Source organism: Ursus arctos, unplaced genomic scaffold (genome assembly GCF_023065955.2).
Source record: "Ursus arctos isolate Adak ecotype North America unplaced genomic scaffold, UrsArc2.0 scaffold_24, whole genome shotgun sequence".
In the NCBI taxonomy this organism is placed as follows: domain Eukaryota; kingdom Metazoa; phylum Chordata; class Mammalia; order Carnivora; family Ursidae; genus Ursus; species Ursus arctos.
The window spans coordinates 32,318,571-32,339,302 of NW_026622919.1; the positions used below are offsets into that span (position 1 = coordinate 32,318,571).

At 37.5% G+C, this 20,732-nt stretch overlaps 1 protein-coding gene and 1 pseudogene across 1 annotated transcript in view; one reads left to right on the forward strand and one right to left on the reverse strand.

The window, feature by feature from the left end:
• Positions 1-9,346: 9,346 nt before the first annotated feature.
• LOC113269174 (ATP synthase subunit ATP5MJ, mitochondrial-like) lies at positions 9,347-9,992 on the reverse strand (annotated as a pseudogene).
• Positions 9,993-13,471: 3,479 nt separating this feature from the next.
• The window catches only part of DHX40 (DEAH-box helicase 40), a 48,233-nt gene continuing 40,972 nt past the window's right edge, over positions 13,472-20,732 (forward strand). The window contains exons 1-7 of the mRNA XM_026517469.4: positions 13,472-13,811; positions 14,662-14,829; positions 15,886-16,031; positions 17,930-18,049; positions 18,249-18,476; positions 18,698-18,764; positions 19,723-19,854. Of these exons, the coding sequence (XP_026373254.1) occupies positions 13,700-13,811; positions 14,662-14,829; positions 15,886-16,031; positions 17,930-18,049; positions 18,249-18,476; positions 18,698-18,764; positions 19,723-19,854 (973 nt within the window). The 5' untranslated portion in view covers positions 13,472-13,699. The remainder of the gene's footprint in view (positions 13,812-14,661; positions 14,830-15,885; positions 16,032-17,929; positions 18,050-18,248; positions 18,477-18,697; positions 18,765-19,722; positions 19,855-20,732) is intronic.

Below are 20,732 nucleotides of genomic sequence, written 5' to 3' on the forward strand. Positions count from 1 at the left end.
ACACCGAGCAAAGTAATGTACCTTTATGAATGCCACTAATTATGATTTCTTTTAAAAGGCACAAATTTATGATTGCGTGATGTTCCAGATAATTATTAAAAAGTAAACTATTTTTAAAAGCAAGCAACATAGGGGTGCCTGGGTGGCTCAGTCATTAAGCGTCTGCCTTCGGCTCAGGGCGTGATCCCGGCATTCTGGGATCGAGCCCCGCATCAGGCTCCTCCGCTGGGAACCTGCTTCTTCCTCTCCCACTCCCCCTGCTTGTGTTCCCTCTCTCGCCGGCTGTCTCTCTCTCTCTGTCAAATAAATAAATAAAATCTTAAAAAAAAAAAAAAGCAAGCAACATACATACAGGAAAAAAGTGCAGAAATCAGCTTGATCTTTCCAGGTTATTTAATCAACTTAGACCAGCTTTCTGACCAATACAGTAAAAGACAACGTCCTAAATAAAGCCTTTTGGTTTAGATAGAATAATTATGTCTTTGGAAGAAAGAAAGAGATAAGAGAATGATGCCCTGCAAAGGCTCACATAGAATTTGGGGGATAAGTAGTGAGAAAATGGATGGCACATTAAAATTCATGAGGAGATGCCATTTAAGTTCCATGAATAACAAAGCGATTATTATGCAGGATCAGGTTTTTCTTTCATCATTACAGAAAGACACAAAATCATTATTGTGATCTGCCATGTGTTTTTCCTTTGTTATCAGATGCCGGGACAAGCCTATTAAACGTTTTGTGTTACCCAGGGGAATGGTCACAGGGGTGAGTAATGGTGGTCTTGGTGCACGTGGCTTTCTATGGTTCTGATTGTTAAGTGTATTTAGACCAAAGGAAAGGAACAAATTAAAAAGAAGGGCAGAATGGCTGGGTGGGCATTTTCTTGTGGTTACAAAGAACTGAGTCTATTCTTAACCTTACTGCGTCTTGCTTCATGCTTTACTCTTGCCAATTCCAGAATAGACAAAGCTGGTATTTGCATTTGGAGCTTCCTTGGTCAATAAAATGGGGACTACAGTTCATTTCAAAGGGTGTAATACATGCGAATTGAGAAAGGGCGTAACATCAGGAGAAAAAACAATCTGGAAAAATACTCCTACAAACATTCATATAGTGGGGTCAAAAATTTACCCACACTGTAATTCCAATATGCAAAGAATATATTGCACTTTATTTTCTTCAATGAACATAATTTTCCTTGCAAGCTTCCATCGTGTGAGCAAACAAACAGACAAGCAAAAACCCCCTAAATTTTAGCTTGTCAATTGTCAGTACTGAATAATACATTTTCTTTTTTAGTTTCAATTGTCAGTACTGAATAATACATTTTCTTTTGGGTAGGTGCAAAATCTCCCACACCTCTTCCTCCTTATCCTTGCTTCTCTTCAAAATACTGTCTGGCTGTATTGAAGGATTTGTGATCTCATGGTGTCAGGGAGAGAAGAGGCCTCAGACTCCTGTGGGGTCTCAGGATGCAAATTTGTCCTTGTGGCAGAATGGCATCTCTGGACTGCTGGCCGTTGAGGGCCCCTTTGAGATGCGGCAGGTCTTACCTGGCCTTCAGGGAGTGTGCTGGTATCATCCCTGGGTCTGCGGTTTCGGCCATTCTCTCTAAACACTGCAGCTTCTTAGCTTCCATGAGACACTTCCCCATTTCTGCGCTTTCTCACCAGCATGCTCCTGGGAGGCCACACAGAAGCCAGGTCCACTGCTTCCAGCCAACGCATCCATGCACGTCTCTCTGTCACTACTGAGCAATCACGGTAGCGGATGTTGCACCAAGTCAGATAGAAGCAGGGCAGGATGCATTGTCTCTTCCGCTTTCTCCTGGTGCTCTTTAACTTATCTCCCTCCTCTAGAAAGTTGCCCTAGGGAAGAACACTTAAGTCACATGGCTCTAACTCTTCTTTTCCCTTTCAGGCTCACCCTCTACCCTCTACCTTTTCTTTCTAAATAGGCTTTCTCCAATTCCTCTGCTTCACTAGGAGGTGGGCACTATATGGCTCCATCTTAATGGCAGACAGGGCATCTTTTTTATGGCATCTGTGAAAGACACTATTAGGAGTGGATCCTGATAGGATAGGGTAAGTTGTCTTCACCTGCAAGACAGCTGGGAACTGGGGTTTACAGAATACTGTTCTAGCTTCTTTTTGAGGGAGCATTAAATGCTCCCTTATTATATATTGCCATGGTGCTCAAAAATTATGACCATCTAGGACAGAAAAATGAAATTTGTGATTTCATATTTTAGGCTGCTCATTATTTAGGCTTTTTATGAAAGCAGAATTTCAAAATGACTTTCAAAAAAAATTCCTATTTGAAGCTTGAGATGGGTTACGTTGAGGAAGAGAGCATTCCAATTTTTATTTGGAGGACTTTGATTCCGTTTCTTTTTTATTTGGCCTTGTCCTTTCTTCTCTGTCTTCTCAAGCATCAGAGAAAGATTAATCTAATATTCCCACTGACACAAAAGACACACATTGCCTTGAACCTATGGATAGTGAGAAAAAACAAAAGATGGAAACAACAAAGCTCGCAGAAGAGATGTATACCTTTTATATGCCTTTATTTCTCTCCTTTCTTTAAAAAACACCAAACATTGGCAAAGGAAGTGTTTTGGATGCATCATACGGAAAGAAATTGTCTTGGATCTCAAGGGTCTTCTACCTTCAACTTTTCTACAAGCAATTAAAGGGTCGTAGAGATAACCAGGAAGACATGGTATGGTATAGTGCCTTTCCTGTAAGCTGTGTTTATAGTTGATGTGGAAAGACAATTTTGTAGTCTCCTTCAATGTCCTCATACCCAGTGAAAATATGTAACTATTTATTTGCACAAATAAGCTTAATTACCTACATTTTTCTGTGAGACAATGTTTTGGGAGTTCTTAATGTAGAGTCAATATTTCAGATATATAGAAAAGTATAGAAAATAGGGGCACCTGGGTGGCACAGTCGTTAAGTGTCTGCCTTCGGCTCAGGGCGTGATCCCGGAATTCCGGGATCGAGCCCCACATCAGGCTCCTCTCCTGGGAGCCTGCTTCTTCCTCTCCCACTCCCCCTGCTTGTGTTCCCTCTCTCGCTGGCTGTCTCTCTCTGTCAAATAAATAAATAAAATCTTAAAAAAAAAAAAAAAGAGGGGCGCCTGGGTGGCACAGCAGTTAAGCGTCTGCCTTTGGCTCAGGGCGCGATCCCAGCATTATGGGATCAAGCCCCACATCAGGCTCCTCTGCTATGAGCCTGCTTCTTCCTCTCCCACTCCCCCTGCTTGTGTTCCCTCTCTCGCTGGCTGTCTCTATCTTTGTCGAATAAATAAATAAAATCTTAAAAAAAAAAAACTAAAAAAAAAAGTATAGAAAATAATGTGGTAATCATCTATGTATCCAACAGCAAATCTTAACATGTTGCCATATTGTTTCAGATTCTTTTAAAAGAAACACAAATTACAAATGTATTTGAAACAACCCTCCATCATACCTTTCCTACTTACCATAGGTAACCAGTATCCAGAAGTTAGTATGTATCCCATGTTTCTATAATTTTACTATGTAGGTATGTGCCTATAAGCAATGCTATTATTTTTTGTGTTTAAATTTTTATTTAAATGATATTATGCTGTAGGTATACTTTTGCAGCTTTACTAATACAGTAGAATTTATTTCTACTATCTTATTTTGTGTTTCCCATTTACCATGCTTTTTCTTTACTTTCTTTTCTATACTTTCTTGCCTTCTATTGAGTTATTGAGTTTATCTCTCATCTCAACTGCCTTGGATGTTATATTAATATGTATTAGTATTTTAAAATATTAACTTTTATTTATTATGGGATTAAAAGGAGTTTCTCTGGTAAACAGTTGTGGTTTCAGGTTTATTTACAGAAAGCTTTATGTGACACAGAAAAAGTATCAGAAAACAAAAATTGCTATTTCCTTATAGGCTTATACAATTTTAAAATTGGTCTTTTCTTCATTATAATTATAGATAGCCTTTAAACATTTTTTTATTGGTTTTATCCATTTTCCTTGGACACTTTCTCTTTGTTGAGAAGTTCATGGTTGTCAAGTATATTTTCTTTCTTTTTTTTTTTAAGATTTAATTTATTTATCTCAGAGAGACAGAGAAAATGGGGGGGGGAGGGGCAGAGACAGGGTCCTGGCTCTATTTCAGGACCCTGAGATCACAAACTGAGCTAAAGGCCAACATTTAACCAACTGAGCCACCTAGGTGCCCCTAGTATATTTTCTTCATAGTGGTAAAATCAACAACTTACTTTGCTTCTCTTTTACATTTAGGAAAACAATATACAATTTCATTTTATTTATTCAATGTTTACCTTTAAATTTATAGCATGCACATTCAACTGGGTCTAAGATATTGTCAGCCTCTTTTGAAAAATACACAATATTAGAAGATTCACCCTCCCATTTTTTCTGTTATTATAATATTTTGGTTTCACCTTTTCAAAAATCCTCTCATCTTAGAAGTATTTATCATTATTGCTTTTTAACTCTCAACATTAATTTAGATTTACCAGTATTTTTACTAAGTTGCCTGGTCACAATTCGTACTTATGGAAAATCCTTTTTCCTGGGTTCAATTTCCCTCATCTTGAAGAACACACGTGAGTATATTTTAGGCAACGATTTATTACTAGTAAACTATTTTAGTATTTGTCTGTAATATCTTGATTTCGGTCTCGCTCTTGAATGACAGTTTGAGTATAGACTTCTTGATTATTTTCCATTAACAATGTAGTGATGCCTACTATTCTATTGTCTTTTCTCCTCAATTTTTGTTGATGAGAAATCTGCTGGTAATGTATTATTGTTCCTTAGTAGGTAATCTTTTTTATTTAGTTGCTTTTAAGATTTTCTTTCTTTCTATTGTGTTCTGTGTTTCACTTTGTTTAGGTGTATATGATTATTATTTTTTCCTTTATAGGGCTCAGAGATTCTCTACTCAAATATTACTTTTTTCCTACTCTGTCTATTCCATCACTCTGGAACTCCATTTAAACATATAGTGGGCCTTTTTATTCTATTCTCCATATCTCTTATTTTCTTTTTCATATTTCCCTTCTCTTCATAGTTAAGTGCACATTCTAGGTGATTCCCTCAGCTTTGTCTCCTACTTCATTACTTTCTCTTCATTTGTTTAAACTCCATTGAGTTTTTAATTTCAATGAATACTTTTTTATTTTTGAATGTTTAATTTTATCATTTTTCCATCTTTCTGTTTATTTTTATAATGTTCTCTTGTTTCATTATGGTTTCTATTCTTTTATCTTTTTAATATTTTAAAACACTTATCTTATAGTCTCCTTAGGATTTTCCTATCATTTCTCGTTCTTGGGGTACAGTTTTCCTGTTTGCTGGGTTCCTGATCTCTCTAATGATGGTTTATTTCTTCATGTGATGTGCACTTTTTGTTGTTGTGAACACTCTTCAGTAGCGTATGCTTACTCTATGGAAATTATATTGCACTCCGAAAGTATCCTCACAAGAGACTGTCCCCACATAACAGTTTTTAATTTTCCTGCAGATTTGCATTTCCTATCTGTTTCTAATGTCTAGGGATTTCTTTTTCTTATGTTTTATCCAGCATATATAATTTTTTGTTGCATAAGGCAAGACTGGACCACTCAGATTTGATTCACCAGTTTGCTGAAAGTCCCATGTAGTGAAAAAGTTGAATTTTCTGTCTAATTTACAATTGAATGAAGAAACATAGCTAATTTAATGTAAAGCAAAAATTATGTGTAAGTGTAAATTCTTAGAATTATCAACTAAAATGTCAGCATTTTAGTAATCCTTAGATTACTAAATTAGATTTGTTTCTTTTGTCTAGATTATGTTTCCTTCGTGTGTGTGTGTATTTACTTTGTGATGAGATGTGTAAACCCAGTGGCACTGGATAAAGCTTGGCAGTATTTTGTAAGAATTGGGTTTAATTTTGCTTAGTCAAATTTCATGTACTAGATGGAAAAGCACTGAAAATGAAATTTTAGATAAAATCCTACTATTGCAGCAAATATCCACATTTAATAAGTAGGAATAAAGCTAGTGACACATTTCATAAGGGGGCCACACACCGTTGGCAGAAAGAGCAATGGCCTGGAGATTTGGAACGCTGTACCCTAGGCTTTGCTCTGCCTCTTTCTAGTTGTATGACTTTGGGCAACTCACTGAAGATCTTTGAGTCTCAGTTTCCTCATCTCTAAAAAAGGGGGGCTGGAGTTTAAAATTCCATAATTCTAGACAGTGCAGAGATAGATAGTGTCATTTGAAAATGCCTTGAAATTCTACCATTGCCAAATAAAATAAAATAAGAGGTAGAGGAACCTTGACACAAATTGCTCTTTTTAAAATAGAGTGTAATATTTGGAAAATAAAGTGAAAAAAAGGGGTGGCTCAGTCAGCTGGGCTTCTGCCTTTGGCTCAGGTCATGATATCAGGGGCCTGGGATCGAGCCCCACCTCCCCTGCTTCTCCCTCTCCCTCTGCCTCTCCCCTGGCTTGTGCTCTCTCGCTCTTTCTCTCTCTGCCAAATAAATAAATACAATCTTAAAAAAAAAAAGAACTTCTCTTTGGATGACACAATTAAGAAAATTAAAAGACAAGCCATAGACTAGGCCAAAATATTTGGCAAACCACATATCTGACACAGGACCTGAATCCAGAATCTATTAAGTAACTCTCAAAACTAAATACTGAGAAAATAAGCAACCCTTCCCTCTCTCACACAAGTTGACAGAAGACTTGAATAGACACTTCATCAAAGATACATGGACTACAAGTAAATACATAAAATGATGGTCAACATCATTGCCATACGGATATTCAGATTAAAAGCATAATGACATACCACTACTACCTATTTGAATGGGCAAAACAAAACAAACAAAAAACCTGATAATACCAAGTCCTAGGAAAGGTGTAGGGCAACTGGAATTCTCAGACATGGCTGGTAAAAGTGCAAAATTCTCCAGTCCCTTTGGAAAAACAGTTTTGCAGTTTTTTATAAACATAAATTTATCATTTAACCCAGCAATTCCACTTCTAGATATATACCCAAGAGAAATGAAAATGTACAGTCATTCAAAAACCTCTATGCCAATGTTTGTAGTGACTTCATGCATGATCACCAAAAACTGGAAACCACATAGATGTCCCTTAACTAATGAATTGATAAATTGTGGAATACTACTCAGACAAAAAGGATTGAACTATTGATGTACAGTACAACTACATTCAACCCTAGATGAAACTCAAGGTAATTATGCTGAATGAAAGAAAAAGCCAGACTTAAAAAGAACACATACTATATAAGTCCACTCATATGACATTTTGGAAGAAGCAAAACTATAGAGACAGAAAACAAATCAGTGGTTGCCAGGGCATAGAGGTGAAGAAGAGCGTTGACCACAAAGGAGCACAAGGAAATGTGTTAAAATGATGAAGTGTTTTATATCTTTATGATAGCAATGGTTACAAACCATATGCACTTGTCAAAATTCATAAAGCTCACAACTATACACTAAAAAAAAAGGGGTGAGTTTTACCATTTGGGAATTATGCCTCTGTAAGTCTGACTACTATCAAAAGATGTATAAAAATGCTGATCACAGATTTTAATGTTAATACTTAAAAGTAGAAGCTCCTTTTAGGGGGACCTCACTGGCTCAGGTGGAGGAGTATGTGACTTTTGATCTTGGGGTCATGAGTTTGAGCCCTACTTTGGGTGAGAGATTACTTAAAATAAATAAATAAACTTTAAAAAGTATAATCTGGGGCGTCTGGGTGGTACAATTGTTAAGTGTCTGCTTTCGGCTCAGGGCGTGATCCCAGCGTTCTGGGATAGAGCCCCGCATCAGGCTCCTCTGCTATGAGCCTGCTTCTTCCTCTCCCACTCCCCCTGCTTGTGTTCCCTCTCTCGCTGGCTGTCTCTATCTGTGTTAAATAAATAAATAAAATCTTAAAAAAAAAAAAAGAAAAGAAAAGCATAAGACTTTTAATCTTGGGATTGTGAGTTTGAGCCCCAAGATGGGTATAGAGATTAGTTAAAAATAGGATCTTAAAAGAACTAAATATATACAGATTTTAATATAATAATATAATATAATGTTAGTAAGTAACCAAGGTTAGTAATTTTTTACCTTTTTTTCACTTTTTGATTTTATGAGTTAAATGTCAATGAAAAAATTGTTTTTCAGAGAAATACTACTGTTTCATTTTTCTTTCAAATAATATTGATTCTAAAGTTTCAAATAAACCCAGCTTGCCACCTTCAGGCAAGTGAAAGATTTACAGAGACTATGACTGGAGATAGAATATTAATTTTGTAGATTTCTCAATAATCCTAATTAATCATATTTTGATCACTCCATTATTTGTGCCTTTGTGAGATTTCCTTTAACTAGGATCCCTCCCTGGCATTTACTGGAATATTCCCAACTTTCAAATCTCAATTCAAAGGCCACTAACTCCAAGAAGCCTTCCCTGATTATTCTAGCTAGTTTTTCCTCTTCTAAATATTTTATCTCCTTGAACACATGTAATGTCATTGAAGGTAGGGATCATGTCTTACACATATTTTTATGTCTCTGTATGGCTATTAAAAAGGATACATGTAAGAGTTGTGTATTCTGATGTTTGCTGAATGAATACATGAATGAATGAATAGGAAGTTAGAGTAATCATTGAGCCTTCTTTTGAAAAAGACATTATTTTACTAATAGAATAATGGAATTCTACACTTTTATTCAAGATTATATGCATACGTGTAAAGCATCAATTTTCATTGACAATGATTAGAAGTGTCTCAATCCTTATCGATCTCTCAAATTATATTACTGACGAATGATTTAATGACTGCTTGGTGAGGGGCTCTGTGATACTAACTCAGATCTTAATATCTGGGCACCAGAAACATGAGATTAAAAAGAGAAGAAAGTGTGATGATTTCTCTTTTAATTTTTTTTATATGAGATTGACTTAGACCTCTGAATACTTTTTTTTTAAAAGATTTTTAAAACAAATTTATTTACTTGAGAGGGAGAGAGAGAAAGAGCAAGCATGAGTGGGGAGCTCAGGAGGGGCAGAAAGAGAGGGACAAGCAGACTCCCCACTGAGCAGGGAGCCTGATGTGGGGCTTGATCCCAGGACCTGGAGATCATGACCTGAGCTGAAGGCAGACGCTTAACAGACTGAGCTACCCAGGTGCCCCCCTCTTTTTAAAGATTTTGTTTATTTACGAGAGAGAGAGAGAGAGAGAGAGAGAGAGAAAGAAAGAGAGAGAGAGAAGGTGCACAAGCAGGGGGAGGGGCACAGGGAGAAGCAGACTCCTGGCTGAGCAGGGAGAAGTGTGATGATTTCTTTCACCTTGGACTGAAAGGTGGATACCTCCCTAAGTTCTATGATATGACTATCTATCATTTTCCTCCAAATCTACAAATTGCTAACATCTTACAGGCATGTTAATAGAATATGTAACAGTGGCATGGGGTCCACCACCACAAAACTCACAGAAAAATTCCCAATTGTTTCTGTCTAGTTCTACCTAGTATAGGGAGTGAGGTTCTTTTTTATACTTCCATTCCCTCCAGAATGTACAATGTATCAAGACTGCTAAACAACAAACTGGCCATAGGTTTTGTTTTTTGATTTTTTTTGTGGTGCCTCTCAGTTACATTTATTCATGCTACAAAGGAAACAACATGTCTACAAGCGTACAAGTCTTCCCATCTAACAGAGTTTGCTGAGATTTACAGCCAGACTGATGTTCCATCTGATGTGTACTCCAAGTAAAGCTCATTAATGACCTGAAGCAGGTGCAGGACTTGAAGCTTTCAAAGCTTTACTTGTTTTATCAGCAATCCTGATTTTATAAACGATGAAGCCCATCAACCCCATTCCTACCCAAATATCCTCGTAAACTTGCATATAATAGGACCTCATGGGCACTCAAACATTTTTAACAAGGCTTTGGAGCATCTCGGCACAGGACCCCTGGCTCCAATCTGCATGGCCAATGACTTGGAAAGGTCACTTTGACTGATTGATTGATGGCTTTTTTTTTTTTTTAAGATTTTATTTATTTATTTGACAGAGATAGAGACAGCCAGCGAGAGAGGGAACACAAGCAGGGGGAGTGGGAGAGGAAGAAGCAGGCTCATAGCAGAGGAGCCTGATGTGGGGCTCGATCCCACAACGCCGGGATTACGCCCTGAGCCGAAGGCAGACGCCTAACCGCTGTGCCACCCAGGCGCCCCTGATTGATGGCTTTTAAAGATTATTTATTTATTTATTTGAGAGAGAAAGAGAGAGAGACAGTGTGTGTGTGTGCATGTGAGGGGGGAGGTGCAGAAGGAGAGGGACAAGCGGACTCCCCATTGAGCAGGGAGCCCGATGTGGGGCTCGATCCCAGATCCCAGGACCCCGAGGTCATGACCTGAGCCCAAGGCAGAAGCTTAACCGACTGAGCCACCCAGGTGCCCCTCACCCTGATTTGCTTTTAAGGGAGGAGGGTTCCACATTTGAGGATGGTTCATCTTCTTGAATGCCTTCCATTAGAACTTTCAAGCCTTTTTCTCTTGCTCACTTTGAGGGCTCTATTCCTTCTATTATTTCTCCTTTCTCATTACACTCTTCTTTCTCTCTTCCGTCTTGCTAGGTCCAGTCCTAGCAGTCTTGAGAGAAAAAATAACAATTCTTCATGCTCAGGAGGCTCTGGTCTTGGCCCTTAGGTCAGCAGTGTCTTTGGATCTTTATTTCTGCTCTGGTGAGGGCTGGAGAGGAAGAAAGGCCCTTGGTTTATAAGTAAGAGAGAAATAGGGAAGGAAAATACAGAGAAACAATCAGATTCATATTTGGGAATATAAATCTGCCACAAATGCAGATTTATAATACTACCTTAACTAAAAGTTTGTTCTGTCTCTTCCAACCCTAGATCCTTTCTCAAAATGTGAACTCACTTTTTCTCCTTCATCAGTACCTCTGTGTTTCAACTCTCTTAAACACACCTTCTAATTGTACCTCAATGATTTCATTGACCAGGTCTCTTTAAAATCATCATATATACACTGCAGCAGTGGCATCTTGTTCTGGCTATTCTTTTCTTTCCCTTTCATTTACCTTAGTTGATTCTAACCAAACATCTCCAAATGCATTAAGCATATTTTCAATTTGCTCTCTTATTCTCTTCTCACCCACTTACAGTCTGGCGTCTTTCTGCCTCTCTTTACCAAGACAACTATTGTTTTGGTCAAATTCATGAATGAAAAAAAAAAACTCATGTACTTTGACACCATTTCTCACTCTCTTTTGACTTCCTGTTGTAGATTAGCTTTCTACATATCACTACTGGTCTGGTGTTTATAACTTTCTGGATTTTATTGTATTAACATCTTTGATAAATTTTCTTATGCTCCAGTAATTTCTTTTAAGTTGTAACATCGATTCTATAGTGTCCATTCTTTCCTGAAGATGATTTTAAAATCCTATTCCATTTTCGTAAGTCTCTAATATTGAGCCTCCTTCCTTTCTTTTGGATGCTCAGAGACAAATTGCTTGGATTCAAAAACATGTTGAAAGACTACCTATGAAACAGCAGCAGAGTGCAATTAATACTTCTCACACTTCTTCAAATATCACATCTTTCAGGTTTTTCTTGTGATCCAAAGATAACAGGAAATCGATTCAATGTTTCTTGCAACACTAAAATTTCTTCTTAGATTCAACCCATTTCCTCCCCTATTTTTACTGTCTATTTGTATCTTGTTTGCCATTGTAATTTGTAAACTCACTGGGCAGGAAATGATTGTTGATCTTTTAATTTGGAGTAGCCTGGAGCAAATGGTTATTAATGGTAACATGTTTCAAATGTCCTTGGTTTTAAAATCAACAATGTTAAACCTCTGAGTTTTTCACTTTTACTTTTCTTTATTCTCAGTTTGAGGGGTTATTTCTGGATACCCTTATTAGGTGATTCTCAATCAAGAATGGAGCCATTCTACAATAGTTGACTTGCAAACATTGAAAGAAAATATGTTAGGCACCAAGATTTAGATAATTTAGATAATTCCATCTCCCATTACAGTATAGTGGTTGTTCATGTGGCAAATCCTGGTCCTACTGCCTCTCTGTTTTGTTGTCTTGAGCAAGGATGTGAGCCTTGACTCTCTCATGTGAAAATTAGGTGTAATAATAGCCTATCTCCCTGAGTTTTTGTGAGGAATAAATGAAAAAATTCATATTAAATGTTTGAATATTAAGTGCTCAGTAAATGTTAGCTATCATTGGTCTGAAATGATTGTTCATTTTCTTATAATGTGACTTCGAAAGAGCCACCATGTACTAAAATACCTTGGCCAGTACTAACCAATACTTTGCCTGTACTACAAATATATTTTAGCTTTTTTTTGGTTTGTTTTCCTGATTTGTAATATTTTGAATTTCTAACAGAATCCAGAAGGTTGGGAGATTCCTTTAATGGATGAGAGAAAGCTGAGATGTACTCCTATTGCCAGGTTTATTCCTGTAGCTCCCAGGTTTTGGAGATACAGAGCTGTTAGCTGCATATCATTTGGTATCATTCAAAACCCAATAAACTTATATTTTAGGAGATGTGAATCAGTCCCACGTAAAAGCAGTTGGTACATTTTTAATGAGCACAGAAAAATCTTGGAGTCCAATGACCTCTTTTGAAGCCTGATCAGATAGGAGCATACTGGCCTTTAGTTAATGGTAAAGGGACAACTTTGAGTTGTCTTCTTTGACACTGTTGGTTAATTCTAATAGTGGGGATGGTCGAAAGCCCAATAAACAGTCTTCTAGCATTGATTTTGTTACAATTGACATTTACAAAATTGGAAGGTTCTACAACAATGAGATCTGCCCCCCAAAGTACCTTTTCTGAAAAAGTCGCCCCACCTCTGTTGCATTTGTTTAACTTTTCTGCTGTTGTGGTTTCCTAGAAATCCATACCCATCAAGTGAGCTTAATTCCTCTGAAGATCAATAATTCACTCACCATCCGAAAAATTCAACAAGTATTGATGGCCCATTCTGAATCACTTTGCTGGGCTGAGTGTACCGTGGTTTTCTAAGTTTCTGTTCTAGTTAGTTAGGGGAAAGGGGAGTAAAATAAATTGAAATGGAGGGCCCCATGGTGGAAATGAACAGCGTGTGGGACGTAAGCTTTGGACAGAACTCGAAGTTCGGCTCTGCAACTCAGTAGTTCTGAAATGAACAGGTCATTTCAGAATTAGCAAGGTGAGAATGTGTTGCGGAACGATGCACTCTAGGAAGGTTCCAGCTCCTGGCAAAGGGTCACATCACGTTAGGTGTGTGAAGGCAGGACAGGGTTACAGTAGCTTAGAAAAGAGGTGTCACTTGGCTCTCCTGCGCACAAGAGAAGTAGGAAGGGGTCCTTCCGACCTCTCCCCCAGGCGCAGCGCACACCTGCACAAGAGAGGAAACCCTCCGGGATGGGCCCTCGGCTGGTGGCCCTGCCGGGTCGCGCGGGGCGGGGAAGAGCTTTCCGGCGGCCGCGCGCCACGTCACCTAACAGTTCCCCCTCCCCTCGTTCCAAGTCGCACGCGCGGAAGTAAACACCTCGACGTCATCAGGGCGCGTCTTCGTCTTTCCCCTCCCATCTCCCCAGATCGGTGGACGTGCTCACCTCCGCTCCGGGCCAGGTCTATGTCCCGGTTTCCCGCCGTCGCGGGCAGGGCGCCAAGGCGGCAGGAGGAGGGTGAGCGGTCAATAGACCTTCAGGAAGAGCGGCCTTCGGCTGTTTCCATCGCTGATAGAGGTGCGGTCCGCGGGACGTTGCGGAGGCCAGCGGGAGTTTCGGCATGGGGGTTTTGGGGGGATAAAAGTGCGCCTTTGGCGGGCAGAGAAAAGTGGAGAGGAGACCGCAGCGTTTTCCTCGCCCTCCAAGCCAGAGGCGAACTTTGCGTCCAATGAGCACTTTGGTCTAGAGGGGGGCGGTCCCAGATCCAAGTTGGGTGAAAACCTTGCTGGGGGACAAAAAAGTGAACCCCAACGCCTAGACCCGTTCTCCTCTTAAAGAGGCTTATAAAGCCTTTGTTCTCTATCCATCCATCCCCCCCCCCCCCCACCTCGTCGGGCCGCCAGCCTGCCTTTGGGTATGGTATGAAGGGAGCCAGTTTCCAGGAGCCAGTTTCCATGGTTACCCACCACTTGGCCTTCTGGGATATCAGTCACTCTGAACAGGGACCTAACTTGAACCATGAATCAGAACAAACACAGGTGGCTTTTTTTTTTTTTTTTTTTTTTTTTTTTTAAATTCAGCTGAGAGTTTCCTGCTGTGTTCTAGCTTTTGGTCTGTTATTTAATAAAATTGGGTTTTGCGCTTCTGTATAGGTATGCTTGCAAATACATGCCTTGTGCCAGGCTTAGTTTGTCAAGTACTCTGAGTCATGCATTAGCAAATCCTCATGTTGTTAGATTTTACTAAAAAGTTGTTCTAGGCTTGTAAACCCTCGCATACAAATCGGGCATAGATGATTTACCTGAGAAGTCATGGATCGATCCCTTCCCGCCCTAAAATTCTATTGTCTTTATTCAGTTCTGGGAAATTGAGTCAAAGATATCTTTACAGTCCTTTTAATTGCACAATTGTTTTTCTGTTATTACAGAAGAGAAAGGATGCACATCACAGGAGGGAGGAACTACTCCAACTTTTCCTATTCAAAAACAAAGAAAAAAGCTTATTCAAGCTGTGAGGGAGAATTCATTCCTTATTGTTACTGGAAATACAGGAAGTGGTAAAACAACTCAACTCCCAAAATATCTTTATGAAGCAGGTAATTTTATTCGGGGATGATATTGGGAGTATTTAAAAATATATTCTCTTATAAGCTAATAGGACTTCTGTATTGCACAAATACCCACCATTTGTTCTGCAGTCCCAGTTCTTCTCTTGGCACATCCTCCCTACATCTTCCCTGCTTTTTTATGGTCTTATTTCATATTCAGGCATTAATTCAGATGATGATTTTTCCATTTTTAATTACCATAATAATCTCAATTATAGGTTGGTATTGATTCTCTGCTATAGAATGAGGTAATTTGCAGTAGACTGTTAACCATTGGGTATTGAAATAATTTACAGGAATATAGTGATATCTATTGCTGACATTAGTATTTCTTGGTTCTTTTCCCAGAGTATTATCAGGTAAATATTTATTCCCTGACTTCATAACCCAAGCCAGCTAACAAATTACCCTTAAAGTGTCTTTTCCTTCAGTATGGTAAAACTTAATATCATAAGGTTGGTATGGAGTGAAATTATATTGGATGATACTCATATAAAAAATATAAATTTCTTAGCTGGTATTAACTTATTCTAATGCAACAAATCTAATGTGCCATTTATTAAGACATACCGCTATTTTACATACTATAGAAAAAATACATACTACATACATACTAAAGAAAAAAATACCATCAACTGTAAGACACATCTATCTTTCAGAGATACTAAAATGGTAGAAAATGAATCTGTGAAAAGCGGTATATTTAAACTTTTGTGACAAAAGTAAATCTTTAGGAAGTCTGTGAAATTTTATGGATTCCTAAGAATTAAACATCTTTGGCTTACTCTTTAAAGTAAATCTTCAGACTGAAATTGGGGGGAAAACCTAATTAAAATACGTATATTTTGAATGGAAAATATGTATTCTAATTTTTTACTACTACTTAAATTGCCATGGTGCATTTGTAAAACAGTATGTTGTTAATTTGCAGAGTTTTCTTTTGGAAACACTTGGAACAGTTTGTGTTGATTGGTCCGAAACAATTTCGCTCTAATTGGAAGCAATTGTTAACAATTTTGTGTTTTTTACCTCTGGTTCTGATAGGGTTTTCACAACATGGTATGATTGGTGTGACTCAACCACGAAAGGTAGCTGCTATATCAGTTGCTCAGAGGGTTGCTGAAGAAATGAAATGCACTTTGGGATCCAAAGTAGGGTACCAAGTTCGTTTCGATGATTGCAGCTCTAAGGTACAAAAGTTTTATTGCAGCTTAAGTCCTGTAAACTTACAGAAAGATTGGAGAAGGTTATGAAAGATTAGAACTTCAAATTTGCATTTATATTTTAAAGAAACAAAGCCCCAGGTTAGAATTAATTTTTGTTGTCCATTGTTAAATGATTTAGCTCTGAAGTGTCTAGTAATTTTACTCTTTTCTCCCTTCTCAATTAGTTTATAAATGACAGCTATGTTTATTTTTTTAAGGATTCTCTTATATTTTTTAGCTGTAAGAATCCTGGACCTGTAACTTACATTTGTATTCTTTAAAACAATTTTTTGTTGTACTAAAATATATATAATGTAAAATGTACCATTTTAACCATTTTTAGGTGTTACATTTCATTGGCATGAGATACATTTACAATGTTGTGTATCCATCAACACTCTTATTTTCAGAATGTTTTCATTCTCTCAAACAGAAACTCTTATCTACTAAACATTAACTCCCCCATTCTCTCCTCCCTCCAGCCTCTGGTAACTTCTATTCTACTTTCCGTCTTTACAAATTTGCCTTTTCCAAGTACCTCATATAAGTTGAATCATACAATATTTGGTCCTTTGTGTCTGGATTGTTTCATTTAGCATAACGTTTTCAAGGTTCATCCATATTGTATATTTGTATTCCTGAAGTCACTGGAAATGGACAACTTAGCAAAGTCAGTAAGCAAGTATTTATTGAGTATTATCTGTATTCATGGCACCAACAAGTTTAAAATTGTTTTCTTTTTAATAGTTAATGGTTCTAGGGATGCCTGGGTGGTTCAATTGGTTAAGCGTCTGCCTTCAGCTCAGGTCGTGATCCCTCAGTCCTGGGATTGAGTCCCACATTGGGCTCCTTGCTTGGAAGGGAGCCTGCTTCTCCCTCTTTCTGCTGCTTCCCCTGCTTGTGCTTGCTCACTCTCTCTCTCTGACAAATAAATAAATAAAATCTTAAAAAAATAGTTAATGTCATAATTTACATTCCTTCAGGATTTTTTAATCCTGTACCAAGTACAAAACAATCCCTAATTAAATATGGTCCCTAATAGGAATGGCCATCAGTATGGCACATGGCACACAGTGACTCCCCAAAATACTATCTGTGCATTCCTAATGGTTACTGCTGGGGAGTTTTCTTTCTTTTTTCTTCCCTTGGATTTTATGTGTATACTGTTGTTAACTTCTAGCTTTTGGACCTTATTCTCACCTTGTTTTAATGCTAGTTGACCGTTTTTGTTTTTTTTTTTAAAGACTTTATTTATTATTTATTTGCCAGAGAAAGAGTGAACACACAAACAGGGGGAACAGCAGGCAGAGGGAGAAGCAGGCTCCCAGCTGAGCAAGGAGCCCAATGTAGGACTTGATCCCAGGACCCTGGGGTCATGACCTGAGCTGGAGGCAGATGCTTAACCGACTGAGCCACCCATACATCCCTGACAGACAGTTTTTAAAATAAGCAAATAGGGAAGAAGGTAGTGAGAGGAAATTGTGCACCTATTTCCTCTGCCTTTTCTCCTGAGTCCTCTAAAACAGTGGCTGAGACAGGGAGGTGGATCCCATTTCATTGTTGTTTCCCACAACTTGCTCATGGGAAGCCATTGTATTATCTTACCACTTTCCCCAGACTACTTTATATCTCCTTATTGGCCCCTTTTGTTGCTTTATCCCAGAACATCCACCTTAATTCCTTATCTCTGTCCCTGTATAGATCACAGCTTTTACAATTTGCCATCCTTGTTATTAGATTAATTTATGTACTTTTTTATTTAGTCACGTTAGGTGGATCACTTAATGTTTGCGCATTTGGGGGGGAATTTAGTCTGCGAAACAGGGGTGAATTTCTATAACACTATATATATAAGTTGATATACTCTGCTGTTTGAACATTAGGAAACCGCAATCAAATATATGACTGATGGATGTTTACTGAAGCATATTCTGGGAGATCCAAATCTTACCAAGTTCAGTGTCATTATTTTAGATGAAGCCCATGAGAGAACTCTAACTACAGTGAGTATTTTAATATGCTGTTTATTTATTAGTTTACTTATTTGGGGTAGCTTTTACCATGTAGAGAATTGCCTGGTCTTACTTACATTTTAACCTATTGAAATAGGAATTCTTTGGTTAGGAACGCAAAATATTTAAAATAAGTTGGTTGGTAGGTGTACTGGTGACTTATTAGAAATTTACTTTTTTTTTTTTTCAGGACATCTTATTTGGTTTATTGAAGAAGTTATTTCAGGAGAAGTCTCCTAATAGAAAGGAACATTTGAAGGTCGTGGTGATGTCAGCAACAATGGAATTAGCTAAGCTCTCTGCATTCTTTGGAAATTGTCCAATATTTGATATACCTGGAAGGCTTTATCCAGTCAGAGAAAAATTCTGCAATTTGATTGGCCCACGAGACCGAGAAAATACTGCATATATTCAAGCGGTATTACTTGGCATCCTTTTTTTTGTCTTTTTTTATAGTTATGATTCTAGCTGATTGCGTAGTTCAGTAATTCGTTTGTTCCCTTTTATTTTAATGGCAGCCCTCATAGGTCCTAGGACTTCTGAGAACCAAATTTAATTTTTCTGTGGAATAAGGGGAGGTGGTTGGGAGTGGGGGACTATATTTCCATCAGTATATTATGCTTGTGTTTCTTACTTTAGATTGTGAAAGTGACCATGGATATCCATTTGAATGAAATGGCTGGAGACATCCTGGTTTTTCTGACTGGTAAGCATTCAGTATCAGGTTTAAAAATTTCGCTATTTGTAAGAGCGGAATGTGGCACCACAATAGAGTGTTACTTTTGTTGGGAAATCTGGGCTTTAACTCATGTTGCCTTAGCTTTGTGTGATTATCTCAATAGTTTTAAAAATTCTATCTTATATAAGACATATAAGATAATTCTATACGCCCATAAAAACTGCCAGTCTTATTAGTAAACATATGTAAAACACACTGACCTTTTAATAAAAAGATATTAAATGGTAAAGTATTAATATTTTTATTAGTCTGTCTTATACAGAGCTGTTACCACACTAAACAGTCCTGGATCTGAATGCTTAATTCCATTATTTCAAAAGACATCCTACCAGTTTATTTCTTCTTTGAGTGGTGGGATGGTACTGTGTGATAGCAGTGCATAAGGTGTTGAATTCATGTCTCATAGACAAGCCTTTTTTGGAAGTCAAAAATAGATTAATTAAATCCTAAACTAGTGTGATTCTTCAATTAGCAGCATCCTACTAACAGAAATGAGTCATTTCATCGCTCACCTCCTACTCTGCCTTGTACTGAAGTCAGAAGTGAGACATTGTAATGGTCTCTGCCTTTTTCAGGTTACTTACGTATTTTGAAATACACCTAAATGCAGTATCTCCCAGACTATATTCTTCTATATTAATGATTAACTTTACCGAGTCTTCCTCAAATACTGTGTTAACAAGATGAAAGGCTTGGAGATTATAAACATTTTTATTCCTGTAGAGGTTTAAATTCCTTGGAAACTGGTGTTCTATTTTTAATGCTATTGTTGAGATTTGGTACAATTTGTGTGTTCATCTTCTTTAGAGCAAATGAGATTTAAAATAGCTATTATGCAAAAATAATTTTAATCTGGAAGGCTTCCCCCCCCCATTCTTAATTTTGCTGTTCAGTTGCTGACGTTATTTTCCCTCCCTCATTTCAGGTCAGTTTGAAATTGAAAAAAGTTGTGAGTTACTTTTTCAGATGGCAGAGTCTGTTGATTATGATTATGATGTTCAAGATACAACTCTGGATGGTTTGTTAATATTGCCATGTTATGGATCTATGACAACAGGTAATTCCTCACTGGAATAGAAAGTTTGACTAATTTTTAAAAAAAATTTATTGAATAATCACATATGTACAGAGTAGTGTACAGATCCTAAGTGTTTAGGTCAGTTAATTTTACGAACAACTCATTTTGGTAACCAACACCCAGATCATGAAATAGAACTCTAAGGGAACCAGCATTCCTTGAGAGCAGTGATTTTTTTCTCAAAGTCTTTTCATATTCACTTTTTCAAGAGCCTTGCCCCCCCACCCGATATTGTTTAAGAGTGGGCTGTGTCCTCTCTCAGCAGAAAAAAAATATTGTTAGTAATTTTTTGAAATTAGGACTATAATTTCTTGATAGTAGTACCATAAGTCAGACCTAATTTAGCATTGCCAGAGAATTTCTAGAAATCATATACATCCAGGTACATCTGAGACTAGACACAGTGGATTGTTTTCTTTTGAAGTAACACACAGTCTACTTTTCAAGAATGATGCTGTTCTTTTGTGATTTCAAAGAGCAAATGCAAACTCTTATTCTGATATTTATTCATAATAAATATTGTTGAATTAGGTTTAGAATTTGTTTGGTAAAACTACTTTATTTTGGAATTTGATAGGTAAAACTAAAGGGAAGTTATTTAGAGTTTGACTGTGATTAGCATTTAATGTAATGTAAAAAGCATTTGAATGTTTTTATGCTTTATTTATATTTTTGGGTTTTTTTTTGAGTAGTGGTTCTTAATCTTATATTAACAAAAAAAGTTTAGGAATGTGTGTTTTGGTAAATAACCATAGACCACGTGCTATTTTAGAAATCTCTTTTGTGATGATATTAGGCCCTTGCCCTCCATGTGGAAATCTATTTTTAGGTTTTTGTATCTTTAAGGGAATTCTTAG